Below are 16,084 nucleotides of genomic sequence, written 5' to 3'. Positions count from 1 at the left end.
TGATGCACCATTTGGATGGCTGAGATTATTAACTGGTTTCAAAAGACTTTTATCGATGGTTCAGATCTTAGATTTTTACTTCTATACATTACATTGCTAGATTTTTAAGAGAATTTCATGCATTACTTGTATGGTTGAAATTAATTAAACTCATTGTGTATCATTTAGAGGGGCCAGATTAGACTAGACGAAATTAAATTTTGATACACCATTTTGATGGTTGGATATGTTAATTGATTTTAGGTGCCATTTTGATGGTCAGATCTTAGGTTTTATTGACACTATTATATCACCTAAATTTTTTAAAGATTTTCATGCATTACTTGGATGGCCAAGATTAATTAAAAACTTTGTACATTACTTAAAATAGTTGAGAGGGGGGAGAAGAGGGGAATACTGATGGTGGCAGCTGCTGATGACCGGAGGGAGGAGAATAGCAGTGGCAGCAGTAGAAGCAGAGGGGAGAGGGGAGGAAGAAGGTTGTTTCTTTAAACCTAGCCCTATCCAAGTCAACCCTCATTTATCCCAACCCAACTTTCATAAGGTTAGGTTAAGCTCAGGGTGGACCAAAATTGTGTGCTGCTTGACAATTCAGCACAATAAGCATGCTCATAATCCATGCTATTCATTTGGGAAAAATCCATGATGTTGGAAAGCTGAAAAAGCTTTAACTATTCACAATCCCCGTGAATTTTGAAAATCCACCTGATTGGTTACCATTAAGATGATGCTGGTAGATTAGTTATCGGTTATAAGTTTTTCCCAATATCATGTCTTTTCTGCATCATAGTTGAACCCATTTCATTTGAAGTAGAGAAAGAATTAACTCAAATTTGCCTTCCAAACATGTAATAATAACTCATGAAATACCTCTTAAAGAAATAAGCTAGATGAATATCTCAATGAAAGAGACCCCTAGAAAGTATCAACTGAAAACCCTAATTCCAAGATCAGATAGAGAAGTTGTGTTTTACATGAGCAGGATTTTACATTCAGAAGCACGTGATAGACCAGTTATACAGAGAAACATGTTAACAGTAATAAAATCGGGTTGATGACAGAATTTGGAAAAACCCAGTCTTTTTTTTTTCTTCTTTGTCAATTTTGGTTAGAGCTGTCAATGGGTCATGTCTATCTGATAGAACCAAACCAACCAAACTGATTATGTCGATTACGGTTCTGTGGTTTGTGTCCCGATTAGTAATTGAGTCAGGACCAGTTCTTACTATTCCAACCCAATTAAGTAACTGATTAAGTGCTGAACTGATTATATAATTAATAATATATAACGTCTCCTAATTTTTTTTTTGTAATTTTTGTTATATTTTATATGTAAAAGGGTTAATTTCATAGACAAGTATATAAGATAATTTTCGTTAAAAACACTTGCTTTATCAACATATAAACAGTTAACTATTTACTACTCTCATTCTTATTAAGGTTATATTATCAGAGATGAAGCTCCAAGTTATCCCAATTAATAACTGGTTCAGTTATAGATCTATTTTATAGAACCAATTAATAATTGGTTAGGGATTAGTCCACCCTATCCCGGACAGACCTGACCCATTGACAGTTCAACTCTCTGTAATAAAATTCTAAATTTTTTGTCAAACCAAACATCACAAATATTCTGGGATCCTAAACAGATGGAGAATAAAGAGTTCACCCTCTCAATTCTCTTCAACTTCTTCCCCAAAAAATTTCAGGCTGAAGCACATTTGCCTCTTTTTTTTTTCCTTTTCATTTACATCAAAACAAATCAGAATGGGTGGAAACAAAGTTTTTGCTGTAAAAGGGGCAGAAATAATAGCTAAAATATTTCAAACTGAAAATAATTTAAACCCATCTTACAAAGAAAAACAACCTAAAAGTTCAGTAGCAAAAGACTATCAACATTAGCCGAAATTCAGGTATAGATGGCATGAATATCATCCATGTCAGATTCGTCAAGTCTCATTTCCTGAATTCAGAATGAGTTGATCAAGTGCGAGAGTTAATCACCGACTGAAATACTGAATATGCTACTTCATAAGTTTTTCAGGATCTTTCTCAGACACAATCTGATGAGGTCCTAAAACCTTTCACTACCAGTAAAAAAGAGTAGTTAGCACTCAAAATTGATGATGGACTAAACAAATTGAGATGCAAACTAACATTTGCTAGATGATTTCAGTATGAGGTTGAGTGGTTCTACATTTTCAATATTAAAAGGCAAAAATAATAGAACTCTCTTCACTTGCCAACAAATACTAAAAGTAAAAACCACCCTTATTGTTCATCTTAATGGCTTAATCTATTAACATCCTATCAGACAACTAATGCTAATCTTAATGGAAAATGAGGAAAAGTCAAAAATGCCATATCTGAAGCCTTATCCAAGTTTGAACTATCCTTTCAGGCTGTCTGGCACAAAAAATAAAAGCAACATCTTTTGCCTTCCAATACTCCGATTCACCCATGTTCTACTTCCTCGTTCATCTGAAAACCATTTGCCCACCATTCCTTCAAGCCTTCTATTTTCTACATTTGAATTTGAAATTGATTACATTGATTTGTTCCCAAGTTAAAAGTCCTTTAACAGATGTCCAACTTCTGACGAATGGAACTTGAAATGCCGCAAGTGCTTGGCAATCTACTTTGTAAGCAAGTCAGATTGAGAATGGATTCATCTTTGACATCAATCAAGAAACTCCAATCTGCTTTTGTTATCTTTTAAACGGATAGCAATGTATATATTAATATTCAAAAAGGTGTACATGAGAGGATGTACACGGTGTACAAAATATTCGAATTCCCCTCAATAACAATCAAAAAAGAAAAATCTGCTCAATTTATGAAGGCAGAGACCAGTCATAATACAATTCAGCCCCAGATTTGGTGAGAACATCCGCCACAGGATTCAATTTCCGAGGAGTCCACCCGAGAGTAATTTGCAAGAAAGTTGCAATCTCCCTAGATTCATTTATAAAATGAGCCAACCTGCAAGAACACTCCTTAGCTTTTCATTTCAACAGATATAGAGATGAGATGATATAACTAGCTGTTTAGCTATCCATTAAAGGGAGATGACTTCAGCCTTGGCAGAGTCAGTAACACCAATAGGCCATTAAAACCCCAGTGGATTCTGCTATCTGCTCTATAAAAAACACCACCCAGCAGCCCCAGGGTTGCAAAGTAACTCATCGAATTGACCTGAATTCACACTCCTCTTTCCGTGAAGGAACTCGTCCAATAACCAAGTCAACTGGTGGTAGTGAAGGATATCAAACAGATTTCCATTTAAATCTTCAACTGAAATGCCATGGAAAGTGTCTGAAGTAATAACTCATGAGTTAAGCATGCCCAAGTCATCACCATGTGAGCTCTCATGAGAAGTAGTTCTATTATCATTCTTAATGTGATACTGAACTCTCTGAAACCAGACAACATGGATTGGACACCCAATTGAGGCTCCTGTACTACAGCTATAATATGCTGCCTTCCACAGCCCTTAGCGTAAACATGGTAGCACAGTCTGGGTCCCAAATCAATGTTGTTAGCCAAATATTTGTGGTTCAAAGTAGAATCAATCAAGACCACTCCAATGTACCATCTTGTAATTACTAGGATGGATTGATGTGCTGCAGAAATATCTCAAGGCTGATGGATGGCAGGGCCTGTACAGGGGATTTGGGTTTGGGATATCCACATTAATCTATGCACTCTTGAATGCAATATGGTGGGCATAGAACTTACAGAGTTGTGCAGGGAAGATTTTCAATTTGATTGCTGTTTCTGTCAAAAGCATGAGGATGGAAGATGGAATATGGGCAGCAGATGTAGGATTTGCTAACCATTGTGACAGTTCAGTAGTTGGGTGCAGCCACGTGGGAGACAACCAAAACAAGACTAGAGTAAATTTAATGGGGAGGAAAATGGGTTTAATATGTCCTTGACTATTGGGTAGATGGAAAAGAATCTGGTTAAGAAAGGTTAGTTAGTTGCATGTAGAGGATTAGGCCAAAGGTGGCTTTCATATGTCCATGTCTGAAACCACAGTAATCACTGATTTGTTAAATGGCTCTCAAATCAAGAGAACTTGATGTGACCAAACACAAATAAACAAAATAAAAGAAGATACTATGTTTTACTTCTCGTTTCCTTTTCCAATCTTATGTTCTTTTCATTTTCTTTGGGGGCCTTCTGTTGGGTTTGTAAGGGTAGTGCCATATTTTATTTAAAAAAAAAGAAGTTACAGTTGTGGGTGCTCATAAGCTAACAGCAGTGGCTCAAAGAAGGTTAACAGAAAGCCGGTTTTTCTCCAGCCACAGTAGCAGACAAGCAAAATGTCAGAGTTGGTTCACTGAAGTCAGTTCTAGTGTTCCTGGAAAAAATAAGATGTTTAAATTCTTTATCCCTATTACAAATGCATAAGATAATGGTAATTGCCAAAGTAAGCTTATGCTTCTGAAAACAATGCATTGCAAGTATCAAGGTGACTTAGTTGGGGCAATACACTTCAACCAAATAGAAGCACTCTGACCAACATAACATGCATTTCAATTAAGGATTCTCATAGCCCAAAGAACAAAAACCATATGTCTTCATCAGCACTTAAATATTATTTACAGTGAAAAAGCATAAATAGTGCTGCAGGAATCTTTTGTTCTTTTAAGATTAAATCTAAGTGAAATCTTTCTCCTTCCAGAAAATATACCTAGTTACCTACCCCAAACCTAATAAAGGCTTTCCACCTCTATTACATTACTTGACACAGTTAACTAGTAAAGCAGGACAGCCATATAAGGAAAGTGTGTTACACAACTCAAATTCTAGCCTAGTAAAAAACAGATGAAGGCATCATAAGTGTGAACTGTGAAGGCATCATATAGTGTGAACTGTGAAGGCATCATATAAAGTATCAGAAGCATAAAATAGCTGCATAATTCATTTTTATGCATATGGCTTCGGTTTATGGATATTAGCCTTCAATTAGGAGGATAATCTTTTCAACCTAGAATGCAATGGAAACAATGACCAGCATCACCAAAAGAACTAACAAAAATTCTCCCAGATGATTCTTTGGAACTTTAAGTAGTAATTCTGATTGTTGTTGCTGCCACTTAGCATTTGTTACTCTTTTCAGTAGCCCAAACTGGAATGGAATATGGATGCAACTTTTATGTACTGATTAATGAATGCAAGAGTTATGTTGTCTGTAATTTTATCAACTAGCATGCAAATGTACTGATTAAACACCAAGGGAGACTGAATGCTCCAGTAAAATCCTATTATTACCATCATGATTGAAATATGTATGTTCAACCACAGACAGTGCCCATAATCAATTCCTAGTATGATTTTGGGGCATTTCTAGATACCTTTTGATTTTTTTTGCTTATGACATAGACTGTCTATAATGGCTTGCAATCATTAAATATACTAGCAGAAAGTTTTGACATGATTGACAACATAATCACATTTTCTGTTCTTGTTGGTTGACCATATATTGTAATTTGTACATCTCCTGGTAGAATGATTCAGTTTGATCAGAGTAATATAATCACATCAATTTTTCTTCAGGTATTGGAGTGAGAAAAAATAACCAAAATCCTAATAAAATTACTGATGATGACCTCCTTGAGAGTAAGAAAGTAAAAGTCACAGAGCTTGGTTGATTATGTGGCTCCAGAAACTCTAAAACTGCAGTTAATAGACCTATCAAAAGTTACTATGTCAGTGGAATGCCAGACATGAAATGTTCCCAAAAGATTCTACAATGTTGACCCGATGATTTTTAATGTCTCACCCAAAATCTTTAACTGGAAATATGTAATTGAATATATTTATTGAACATCTATCATGCCAGTACTCCAGCATAGACAAAATAGGGTACAACCATGAGCCTATTGTGGAACGCACATCAGGATAAATTCCAGCCATCTTTAAGTTATAAACCCCCACATGCCACTGATGCCACACACAATAGGAATTGGAACTTGGGACTTCAGAGAAAATGCTACAAAATCCATTTCATCCCACACCCACAAATTCAATTTCTTTAGTGGACGATAGAATATGACCTCCCTGAGAATAGCAATGCCTTCTGATATGTACTCAACATGTAGTCACTTTTCTTTGATTAACTCCAGTTGAAAGGTCCATCAAGGGTTATATTTCTGGGCTCCAAAATTCTAAGACCATAAATAAATGGGAAAAGAAAAACAATAAGAAGAGTGATGATTAACTTTTTTTAATTGTAAATCATCAAGGGTTATATTTCTGGGCTCCAAAATTCTAAGACCATAAATAAAAGGGAAAAGAAAAACAATAAGAATTGTCTTCATTCATTAACATGAAAAATGGATTATTTCATTTGAACAGAATTAATGTAGCATACCTCCCAATCCACTCACAGAAAAAATAAATAAATGACCAAAAATCCAAGTAAGACTTGTAAGAACTCAACTATTTAATGGAGGAAATCCATTTATTAATGTAGCATACCTCTCTAATTATCTATTTATTAACTTGCTTTCCAAGTGTATCTATGTAAAGAATACTTGAAATCCATTTCAAAAGAAAACCACAACCTATTAATGAAGTGAACAAGAAAGGGCATCATTCAAAAAAAGGAGACAACATGAAATAAAAGGATATATATATATATACAAACAATGGAGAGGAAACAAAATGATATACTTCAAGACCATTCTGAAATGAAAATAATGAAAAATAAAGGAAAAGAAGAAAAAAACAAAACGATTAGATCAAAAGCAATAAGATTTGACAAGAGCACTCTCGATTTCAAGAAAATGAGCGGCAACAATTAAATAAGGAAAAGAACTAACCATCACAAGTCCATGATGAAGACAATGATGGTGGTCAAAAAAACATTGATCTGACTATAATGTAGTCATTGGTCTATACACACCTACTTACCTTTTTCGTGTAAAACATAAAATACCATGAACTAGTTATGAAGAACATAACAGTCTGTGTGCAAAATGATTATAAATAATTTACATGCAACCATTGATCTATCTATTCTAAACACTTTTTTGTGCAAATGAAGAATTATATTTACTAGTAACACAAAACAAAGCAAAGCAGTTAGTGAGATTATCAGAAATGATTATATTCTTTCCTAATGAATACATCAAATCATAACAAAAGATTCGCTGATTCAGCAAAACCAAGTCCAGCTCCAATTCCTTAAATCATAGAGCATCCTAACCCTCAGGTTTTAAACATTAAGCCATAACATACCACAACAAATAAAAGCATATAAGTTTAATTGAATTTTGCTTCCAACTCCTAATTCTATTCCATAGTATAAACTGATTACATAATGGCAAAATAAGTTCACCATATGATTTTTGTTCATGAGAGGCTTCTACTACAAGTTCTGGGTATTCATATACCCATGAAAGCGTACAAAATGCACAACAAGTAGAAAAATTGATTTCTGTAGGGCTTAAATCTCAGCTTCTCTGTGTTGGCTTAACTGCGGTCCCATTTGGGAGTAATTTAGTAAATATTTGCTTATCCTCGGGTGCATCCAGACCCTCAGCATTCTCAAACAGTTGATTCCTAAGAACATCATGCAGATGCCCAAAAAGCTGCTTCTTCAGTGACTCAAAAGCCATGTCTAATCTCTCCAATTGCTCCAGTGCATTCTTATTATACATAAACAGTCCATAGTAAAGATCAAAGCTGTCCCCCTCTGTATTTTCCACCAAATTCAACAACGTGTCATACCCCTTAGTATTTATTGGTGTCGACTCCAGCCCAAACCTAGATAGAGCCCTCCCAATTGTATGAGTTATGAACTGTGACCCTGCTGCATGTCTATCATGCTCCGCACAACACATTTCAACCATGACACACCCCTCCTGTGCAAATATGTTGAGAAAATGATCGCAACGGTTTGTCCTTGATTTCTCGCTCCCAATCCTTACCTTGTCATAAACGAACTTAAGCCCTCCCCATCCATGCTTACCACTTTCTGGTCCAAACATCGGATGAGTACAAAGAATATCAAATTCGAGCGGCAAAATTTGAAGGAATAAATTTCTGGGAAACTCTTTAACCGAAAGCACATCAACAAAAAGGGTATTTCTTTTCAATCTTTGCACAGGAAAAGATCGGAGAACGGATTCCGTCGAAGTAATTGAAGTACACAGAAGTATTACCTCCGGGTGCTCTTCACAGAGATCATCTGGGTCAGAGAAAAACACAACTCCTAATTCACGAGCCACGTCAGAGTAATTCGATCGAGAATGGACTAAAACAGTATGCCCCTGCCGGACTATAGTTTTAGCCAAGAACTGACCGAAATTGCCGAACCCAACAATGGCAATCTTGAGCTTAGTTCTCTTCTCAAAGCGGTCATTGATCTTTGCCTCGTAATCGTAGGGTTGAGCAGCATCGATTGCTCTGATTCGGAGATTAGAACCACGGACATTGACTTGTGTTCTCGGAGCGGAGAGAATTGCAAAAGGGTATCGAGAAAAGCAGTGAGAAATTGAATGAATCTTCGAAGGTAGAGTGGGTCTTCGAAAATTTGGCAATGTGGAGAACGACGCCATGGTGTAAAAGATGGACGATGTATGGAGCAAAAACCAGTGTTCTTGCTCACTTCGATGACGGGATGCAGGTGTTTTTAAATCCCGCGAAACGAAGAAGAGACAGAAAGCTCTGTCGCTCCAAACGTGGAGTGTTTCGACTTTCAAGGATATATAGGGTTCTTCTCCCAAGTGGCGAAGTCTCCAACCGTTGTGTCGGTACCATGGGTCACATGTTGGATCAGAGGCTGGGTTATTCGCGGGAAAAATCCAAGGCAAAATTTATGATGTCGGAAAGACATGGTAAATTTGATCAATCAGTAGAAGATTCCGTCGACGGTGGGTCTCAGTTTAAAGATTCTAAATTGATGGTAGTAGGTTGCCAGCCTCACCTCCACCCGCATGATATCATGTTCATGTGGTGGTAGCGTTGCTAATGTGGTAATTTCAAAAACAATGAAAGTATTTAGTACTGTGATGTTGTTGCTATCGTGTTTGAGTTGATCAAGATTTTTCTACTTGTAATGTTTTGAAAACATTTTTAATTGATCAATAAAAATTGTTATTTTACCTAAAAGCTTAAAACATCAAATTTGATGTTTCTCACACATACATTTTTCTAGTTGAAATAATTCCTATATATGATGTGACAACACATATTTCTCACAAGTTTATATTGGTCAACCCAAAATGCAAATGCAGCACACCCCCACTATACCAAATGCCCCAGCTATGTTTGGTTTTTCAAGGAAAAGGTAGGGAACCCTATACAAACCTTGTATAGGATTCCCTTCCATCCCTACTTTTTCCTTCAAACCAAACATGGTACCAAAAACCATTTATGGTGTAAAATGCCCTCTCGTTTGTTTAGACTAAAAATTTACCTCTTGTAAGAAAAGGAGGATAATATAGTCACATATTAATTGCTTTAGGATTAGGGGTGTCTGTGGGCTGGTTTTGGGTTGGACCTTGTCCAAATAAAATCAATTTGGATGAATTGGATGGACCAATAAGACATTGAATTGGACCAGTCCAAACCTAATGGTCCCAAGTATTTATTGAATTGGACTGGACCTGGTCCATCCATAATGGATTTATATTGGGTTGAGTCGAATTAAACCAATATCTAGTCCATTTATAGAAGATAAGAATACAGGTATCAATGGATCAGGCTTGAGTTGGAATCAATCTAAATTAAAACCAATTTGAACAGATTGGACAGTCTAGGCATTGGAATAGATTAGTCCAAAATGATCCAAAGTATTCATTGGATTGGATTGGACCTGGTTCATCTATAATGGACTCATTAGATTAAACCAAATCTACTCCAATTGACATTCCTGTTTAGGATGGCATGGTTTTGGCATCAACTACAAAGAGGATCATTCCCTCTTCCCATTTTAAAGTGAATGCAAGTGACTCACCTACCACTTTGCAAGAGCAATTTGGTTGTCCTTATAGATAGGTATTAACCCAGTGGAAATAGGGGATCAGCCCTTCTGCATGATAGTGAATAAGTGGAAACAACTAAAATTAATGACTCTAATGAAGGAGTAGAGTTCTATATCATAATAAAAAACTAAACCCAAAAACAAGTTGTTGAAGCAATCTTATCGAGTAATTGGGAAAATTCCTTGCAAAAAGTTCCCCAAAGCTCACTAGAAACAACTTCTTTGAACAAAAAAATGTCATGGTACTTCTAATGATTTGGATCTATGCTTGGAATTTTTTGTTGATGGCTCGTATGAACCCAAAACAGGATATGCTGCAACAGGATTGATAATGTCAAATGCTAATAACAACAATATTGGTTTTGCCTCTAGCTATCAATGGTGTGCAAGAACTAGTTGTGTGATTGAATGGTGGGCAGTTGTACAATCTCTAGAGTTTGCTCGGAATAGAAACTGTAAGTAGCTTGTTGTGTTTTTTCATGTTGAAGTTGTCATTCAAATATAGAACATTGTGATATTTAGAGCTTATGCTAATTTAAATAAAAGTCAGCTCTCCATAATATTCTTCATGCATGGTGTAAGATAAATTAGTAAACTTAAGAGAAAATTTTTGGAACATTTTTAACTATAATTATTTTTATCTATTTTTCGGCTTACAATTTAGACATCCAAATTAGAGTGAAAGTGCTTTTATTAAAAATAATTAGAGCAAAAATACTCATTTAAAAGGATTTGGACCATAAATCTCATGTCTACTAAGAAATCCCTCCAACAATTTTGATATAAATCCAATTCAGTTTTAATAAAATGAAAACTAATTATATGTTTAGGCTCAACAGTTTGGTTCCAATTGTTTTGATTAGATACCTCAAGTTGGTCTACTCCATCTAATTGGATCTCTTGAAAGAAAAAATCCAAATAACATATAAACACTATACGCAGCAAACCTTCCAGCCATACATTGAAAATGTGTACTGCATTGAGTATGTATCATTGCACTTCTACCAATTGTTCAACTGATACTTCAGATTTATTTGGAATTGAAGATTTGTAGGAATGGAAAATTTTCTTACATGGCTTCCTCGACCCATCAGGATGCAGATTTCCTTGGTGGGAATAGGGTAGGGATGGGGATGGAGAATGAATTCCCTACCCCCACTTTGACCCTGAGTATACATGTTAATATATAATATTATTATGTTATTTATGATATTATTTATATATACATATGTATATCAAAATATATTTAAAACATTTTTATATTTGAACGTTATTTTAAATAAATCTCTTGTCTTAGTACATGAAAGTAAAAGAAGAAGAAGAAGAATAGAGAGAGAGAGAGAGAGAGAGAGAGAGAGAGAGAAGTGAAAGAGAGGCAAAAGAATAAGGTTAGTGGTGTAAAGTAACACTTTAACAACACCATGGGACATAGCCCTATATTCTACCTCTATATTAAACCTAACTACAACACTTTGTTTCTTATTCCTCCAAGTAACAAGATTTCCTCCCACAAAGGTATAATAGCTAGTAATAGATTTCTTATCATCCACTGAACCAACCCGATTTTCATTAGTGTAGAGTTCAACTCTTATATACCCATGCTTCTTAAAAAGAAGCCCTGTTTAAACATTTAAGCACTCTCTCTACTACCTCTAAGTGAGCAGCCTTAGGAGAATACATAAACTAACTAAGAGCATTCACAGCATAAGCAATGTCAAGCTGAGTCATAGACAAGTATAAGATCCTCCCAATAAGTCTTTGATATTGTTTAACATCTTTTATAGGTTCCCCTTGACAGTCACCTAACTTGTGATTAACATCCATAGGGGTGTCAACTGGTTTTGCACCTAAGTTGTTTGTATCCTTCAACAAATCTAGGATATACTTCTTTTGGGAAATGAAGATCCACTATTTTGAGTGGACAACTTCAATTTCAAGAAACTAGGTGACTAGACAATGTACACATCTTCCTCCAAATCTCCATTTAAATAAAAAGGCATTCTTGATATCTATCGAATATAGTTCTCAATCCAAATTTGTAGCTAAAGATAGTAGAACATTAATAGAGTTCATCTTTGCAAATGAAGTAAATGTCTCTGCAGTCTACTTCGTACACTTGTGTAAATCCCTTTGCAACTAATCAGGCTTTATACCTCTCTATTGTATCATCTGCCTTATGTTTTACAAAAAGCACCCATTTACATCCAATTGGTTCATTTCCTTCAAGAAGATCCATCAACTCCCACATATCATTTTTATGTAAGGCATTTACTTCTTCTTTCATTGCATCTGTCCATTTAGAAACTGATGAAACCTCTATAACATTCTTTGGAATGGCGACACTATCAAGGACTAAAAGAAAAGTACAAAACAAGGGTGAGATGTTCTCATAAGGCAAGAAATGGACCATGGGATGGTGAGTGGTACAAGATCTAACACATTTCCTATTTACAATACAAAGGTCTATAAATCATAGATAGATTTGTCCCCTAAGGAGAAAGACACGGAATGGAGGAGGGTTAGGAAGAGGAGGTAGGAGAACATATTTCTCCTCAACTGAACTTTCCCCTTAAAGAGAAATCGAAAAGAAAGGCTCATTCTCAAAGAAGGATATATCCATAGAAGTGAAGTATTTTTGGGACATTGGGTCAAAACATTGATATCCCTTTTAAGATGAATAATAACTAAGAAAAATGCAAATAATAGCTTTGAGATCGAAGTTTACCATGAGTAGATGACAGTTTATGGACAAAACACTACCAACCAAAGACATACATGGGTATGGGAAACAATGGTGCTTTAGGGAAGAGAAGTTGATGTGGAGCCTTATATGCCAACACCCAAGAAAGCATAGGATTTGTAATGTAGGCGGCAGCCATAACAACATCCATCCAAAACCTCTTTGGTACATGCATATGTCAAAGTATCCCCTAGCCACTTCAAGGAGATGATGATTCTTCCTCTCTACAACTACAACCCTATTTTTTGAGGGTTTTGGCACACGAAATTCAATGGAGAGAACCACAAGAAGCAAAATATTTGGTAAAATCACCCTATAAAAACTCTACATTATCGAACTAGAAAATTTGGGTCTCAGTCTAAAACTACATAAAAAACCATACACTAAAAATCACATATAAGTTTAGGATTTTCTTCCCTAGAGTGTATAGGATAAACCTAAGTGTATCTGAATAAATCATCAATGAAGGTGCCCCAAACATCAAAATATACAAAGTTGAAAGGAAAATAAACTCTTATTACGTAATGGATATGAGGTTCTACAATGCTTACTCAACTGGCAAGTTTGACACTGAAATTGATCAACATACACTAATTTAAAGAACTTTGTAAGAAAAAAATTTTAAAGACTCAAAAGACATGACCTAAATGGTTGTGCCATAAAACAACTTGACTCTTAATTATCTAACTCAAAGACCCTAAAGTCATAAGACTAGATTTATTCTCTAGCATGTATAGACCGTCAATATGCTTTCTCTATCATTCGTATTCCAAAAGGCCAGATCCTAGAAAACACAAGAATGGAGAATAAAGGTTATAAAGCAATTTAAAGAATGAGTAATACCACTCATAGATAACAAACTGATAGGCAAATTTGGAACATGAAGTACATTTGAGAGAGAAGGCCAAAGGGAATAAACATTATTCATTGACCGGCTATGGAGGAGAAAGACCCATAAGCTAATCTCACTTTATCTTTACTAGGGAAAAGGGTATAAGATTGAAATAAATTTGACTTACCAATCATATGGTTTGAAGCATCAAAATCAATGATCCAAGGAGATTCTAGAGCATCAAAGGACACATAGAAAACAGAGCCTATGCTACCTGATGTAGATGCAAAAGAAGTTAAGAGGGTAAATCTTGAATCGGCCTATCATAATGGCCTACCATACTACTCCAGATCATCACAAAAGGAATTAAGAATATCTTCATTGAGATCAAAACTAGTAGGACGATCTTGGGAGGACTCTTGTGAGGCCAAGTTTGCTAAGGTATACTTTTGATTAGGCTTTTTGTTCTATTTTTATGTTGACTTCACTAATTTTTATTCCCATTTTGGTTTCCTAATCAAATTCCAATAGGTCTCTCGGGTGTGCTTGGATTTTTGCCAATGTGTGTACCACAATTTGTTTTTGTCGTCTACCTTTTTTCTAACCATCGCCCTTCTTTCTAGATCTAGTGCCTCCCTTACTGCCATAGTTATTGGATCCCCCTTAAAAGCATTCGTTACTGATCTCTTGCTCTCCTTAGATTGGACTAATGCATACAAATCTTGGATAAAAGGAAGATCCTTATTTCCTAGAATTTGTACTCTAATGGTTCATATATAGGATTAAGGCCTAATGAAAAGGCAAATACACATTGTTGAGAAACCAACTACTTGTAGGCCTTGGCATTTTTGTCACTTTCCCACTCAACATTTTGATAATAATCTAATTCTTTCTAGAATGAAGTTAATGTTGAATACTATGTAGATAAGCTTCTCTCTCTATTTACATGTAGAGGACTCTGCCTACAGTTGATATATCCTGACATAATGTCTCTGTTCTGAATATATCGACTTTGCATGTTCCCATATTTCCTAGGTTGTTTCTACTCACATAAATTTCAATCACTAATGGTAACATGGATGTCAGTAGCCATGACATAATCATGCCATTCTCCTAGTCCTACTTATCATGCTTAGGTCTTAAAACTCCTCTACGCCATTCAACCACCACACAACTGAACTATTCTTGGTGTTTCTACCAAGAACCAAGTTTAAGGAACCACAAAAAAAACTATTCTAGCTCAAGTCGATTTGAGAAAATTTAATTTCATAGTCCAAAAAAGGTAAGGTGGAACAAGAGAAATGGATTCAGCCTCCTTTGATCACTCTAGAACAAGTGTTTACAACAATCTAATGTTCATTGAATGAGTTAAAACCTGTGCAATTGTTGTCTATCTTGGTTTCATTCCTGAAAAGGAAAATAGAGGAGGACAAATAGGTTACAATCAACAATAGAGATTAGATTCCACTGTCCTTTGATACCATCTTGTCTTGGTGCAAAAATGTAAAAGAAAATAAGAAAGGAGAGAGAGAAAGAAAAGAATAGGTTGTCGGTGCTTGCTATATTATTTATAGGGTAAAACACAAAATCCTCCCGAGTTTTCTAGCAATCATAAAAACCTCCCTTATGTTTATACTTTAGCAAAAGTCCCCCCTGCACTCTTTAGAAAATATGCAACTTCCTTCCTTCCTAGGCAGAAAAAGCCAACCTAATGTATTTATTTTTTTAGATACCTATTTTTCCCTCCCTCCAAAACACTGTTCATTTTCTTCCTAAGAAGTAAGAACTAGAGGCCATCAGCCTTCCATCGCATACCCATGGCCATGGCTTCTCCTAAACAGAATCAATTCCCAAGAGCTTGAGACATGGTCTATCAATCTATCGCCCCCATTCCCTCTCTCCCTCTTCAAACATAGTCTGCAGGAAAAACGAAAGTTTGCAAGCTGGGGTTGCTTTATAGGAAAAACGAAAGGTTGCAATTGGGTTGCAACTTGTTATAGTATTCAAATGGCCAAATGGGTACTCAAGCCTAAAATAGCTAATAGTTTTGCTATATTTTTCAAGGGTCAATGATGAATACCTTCTAAGTGTAATTTCTAACCGCTTCATGATTCAATAATGGGTTTGGCATGAGGCTTAATTTGATTGATGGGTTTACTTCGAATAATTCAGTTTTAAGAAGAAAGAAAAAAAAGAAATTTCCAATACAAAGTTGAAAGGGGATTCATCTCATGGAATTAAACAAAATCAATGGATGCCACAAGTGCTATTGGGACTCGATTAGACATCTCTCATCACTACTCCAGCTACATAAGGTGTGCCATCGTCTTCCACCAATTCATGTTTTGTCTCCGAAATCACCCTTTTTCATGGATATTCAACTTTTACATGCTTGACAGGTATAAGCTAAATACGTTGAGGCACACTCAAGACAGACTCGTTAGCTATCGTAGATGTAGTCTTCCACTAATTATTCGTATCTACAAGTCTAATCTTATCTGGTATTCAACTT

At 35.7% G+C, this 16,084-nt stretch overlaps 1 protein-coding gene across 1 annotated transcript; it reads right to left on the bottom strand.

The window, feature by feature from the left end:
* Positions 1–7,284: 7,284 nt before the first annotated feature.
* On the bottom strand, positions 7,285–8,688 carry LOC104592542 (arogenate dehydrogenase 2, chloroplastic-like). Its single transcript, XM_010251964.3, has one exon. The coding sequence runs from the start codon at positions 8,571–8,573 to the stop codon at positions 7,467–7,469; it is 1,107 nt and encodes a 368-aa protein (XP_010250266.1). The 5' UTR covers positions 8,574–8,688; the 3' UTR covers positions 7,285–7,466.
* Between the last annotated feature and the right edge of the window lie 7,396 nt (positions 8,689–16,084).

The sequence above is a fragment of the Nelumbo nucifera genome, chromosome 8 (genome assembly GCF_055504915.1).
Source record: "Nelumbo nucifera cultivar China Antique chromosome 8, China Antique-T2T, whole genome shotgun sequence".
In the NCBI taxonomy this organism is placed as follows: domain Eukaryota; kingdom Viridiplantae; phylum Streptophyta; class Magnoliopsida; order Proteales; family Nelumbonaceae; genus Nelumbo; species Nelumbo nucifera.
This window is presented reverse-complemented; position numbering and strand designations above follow the sequence as displayed.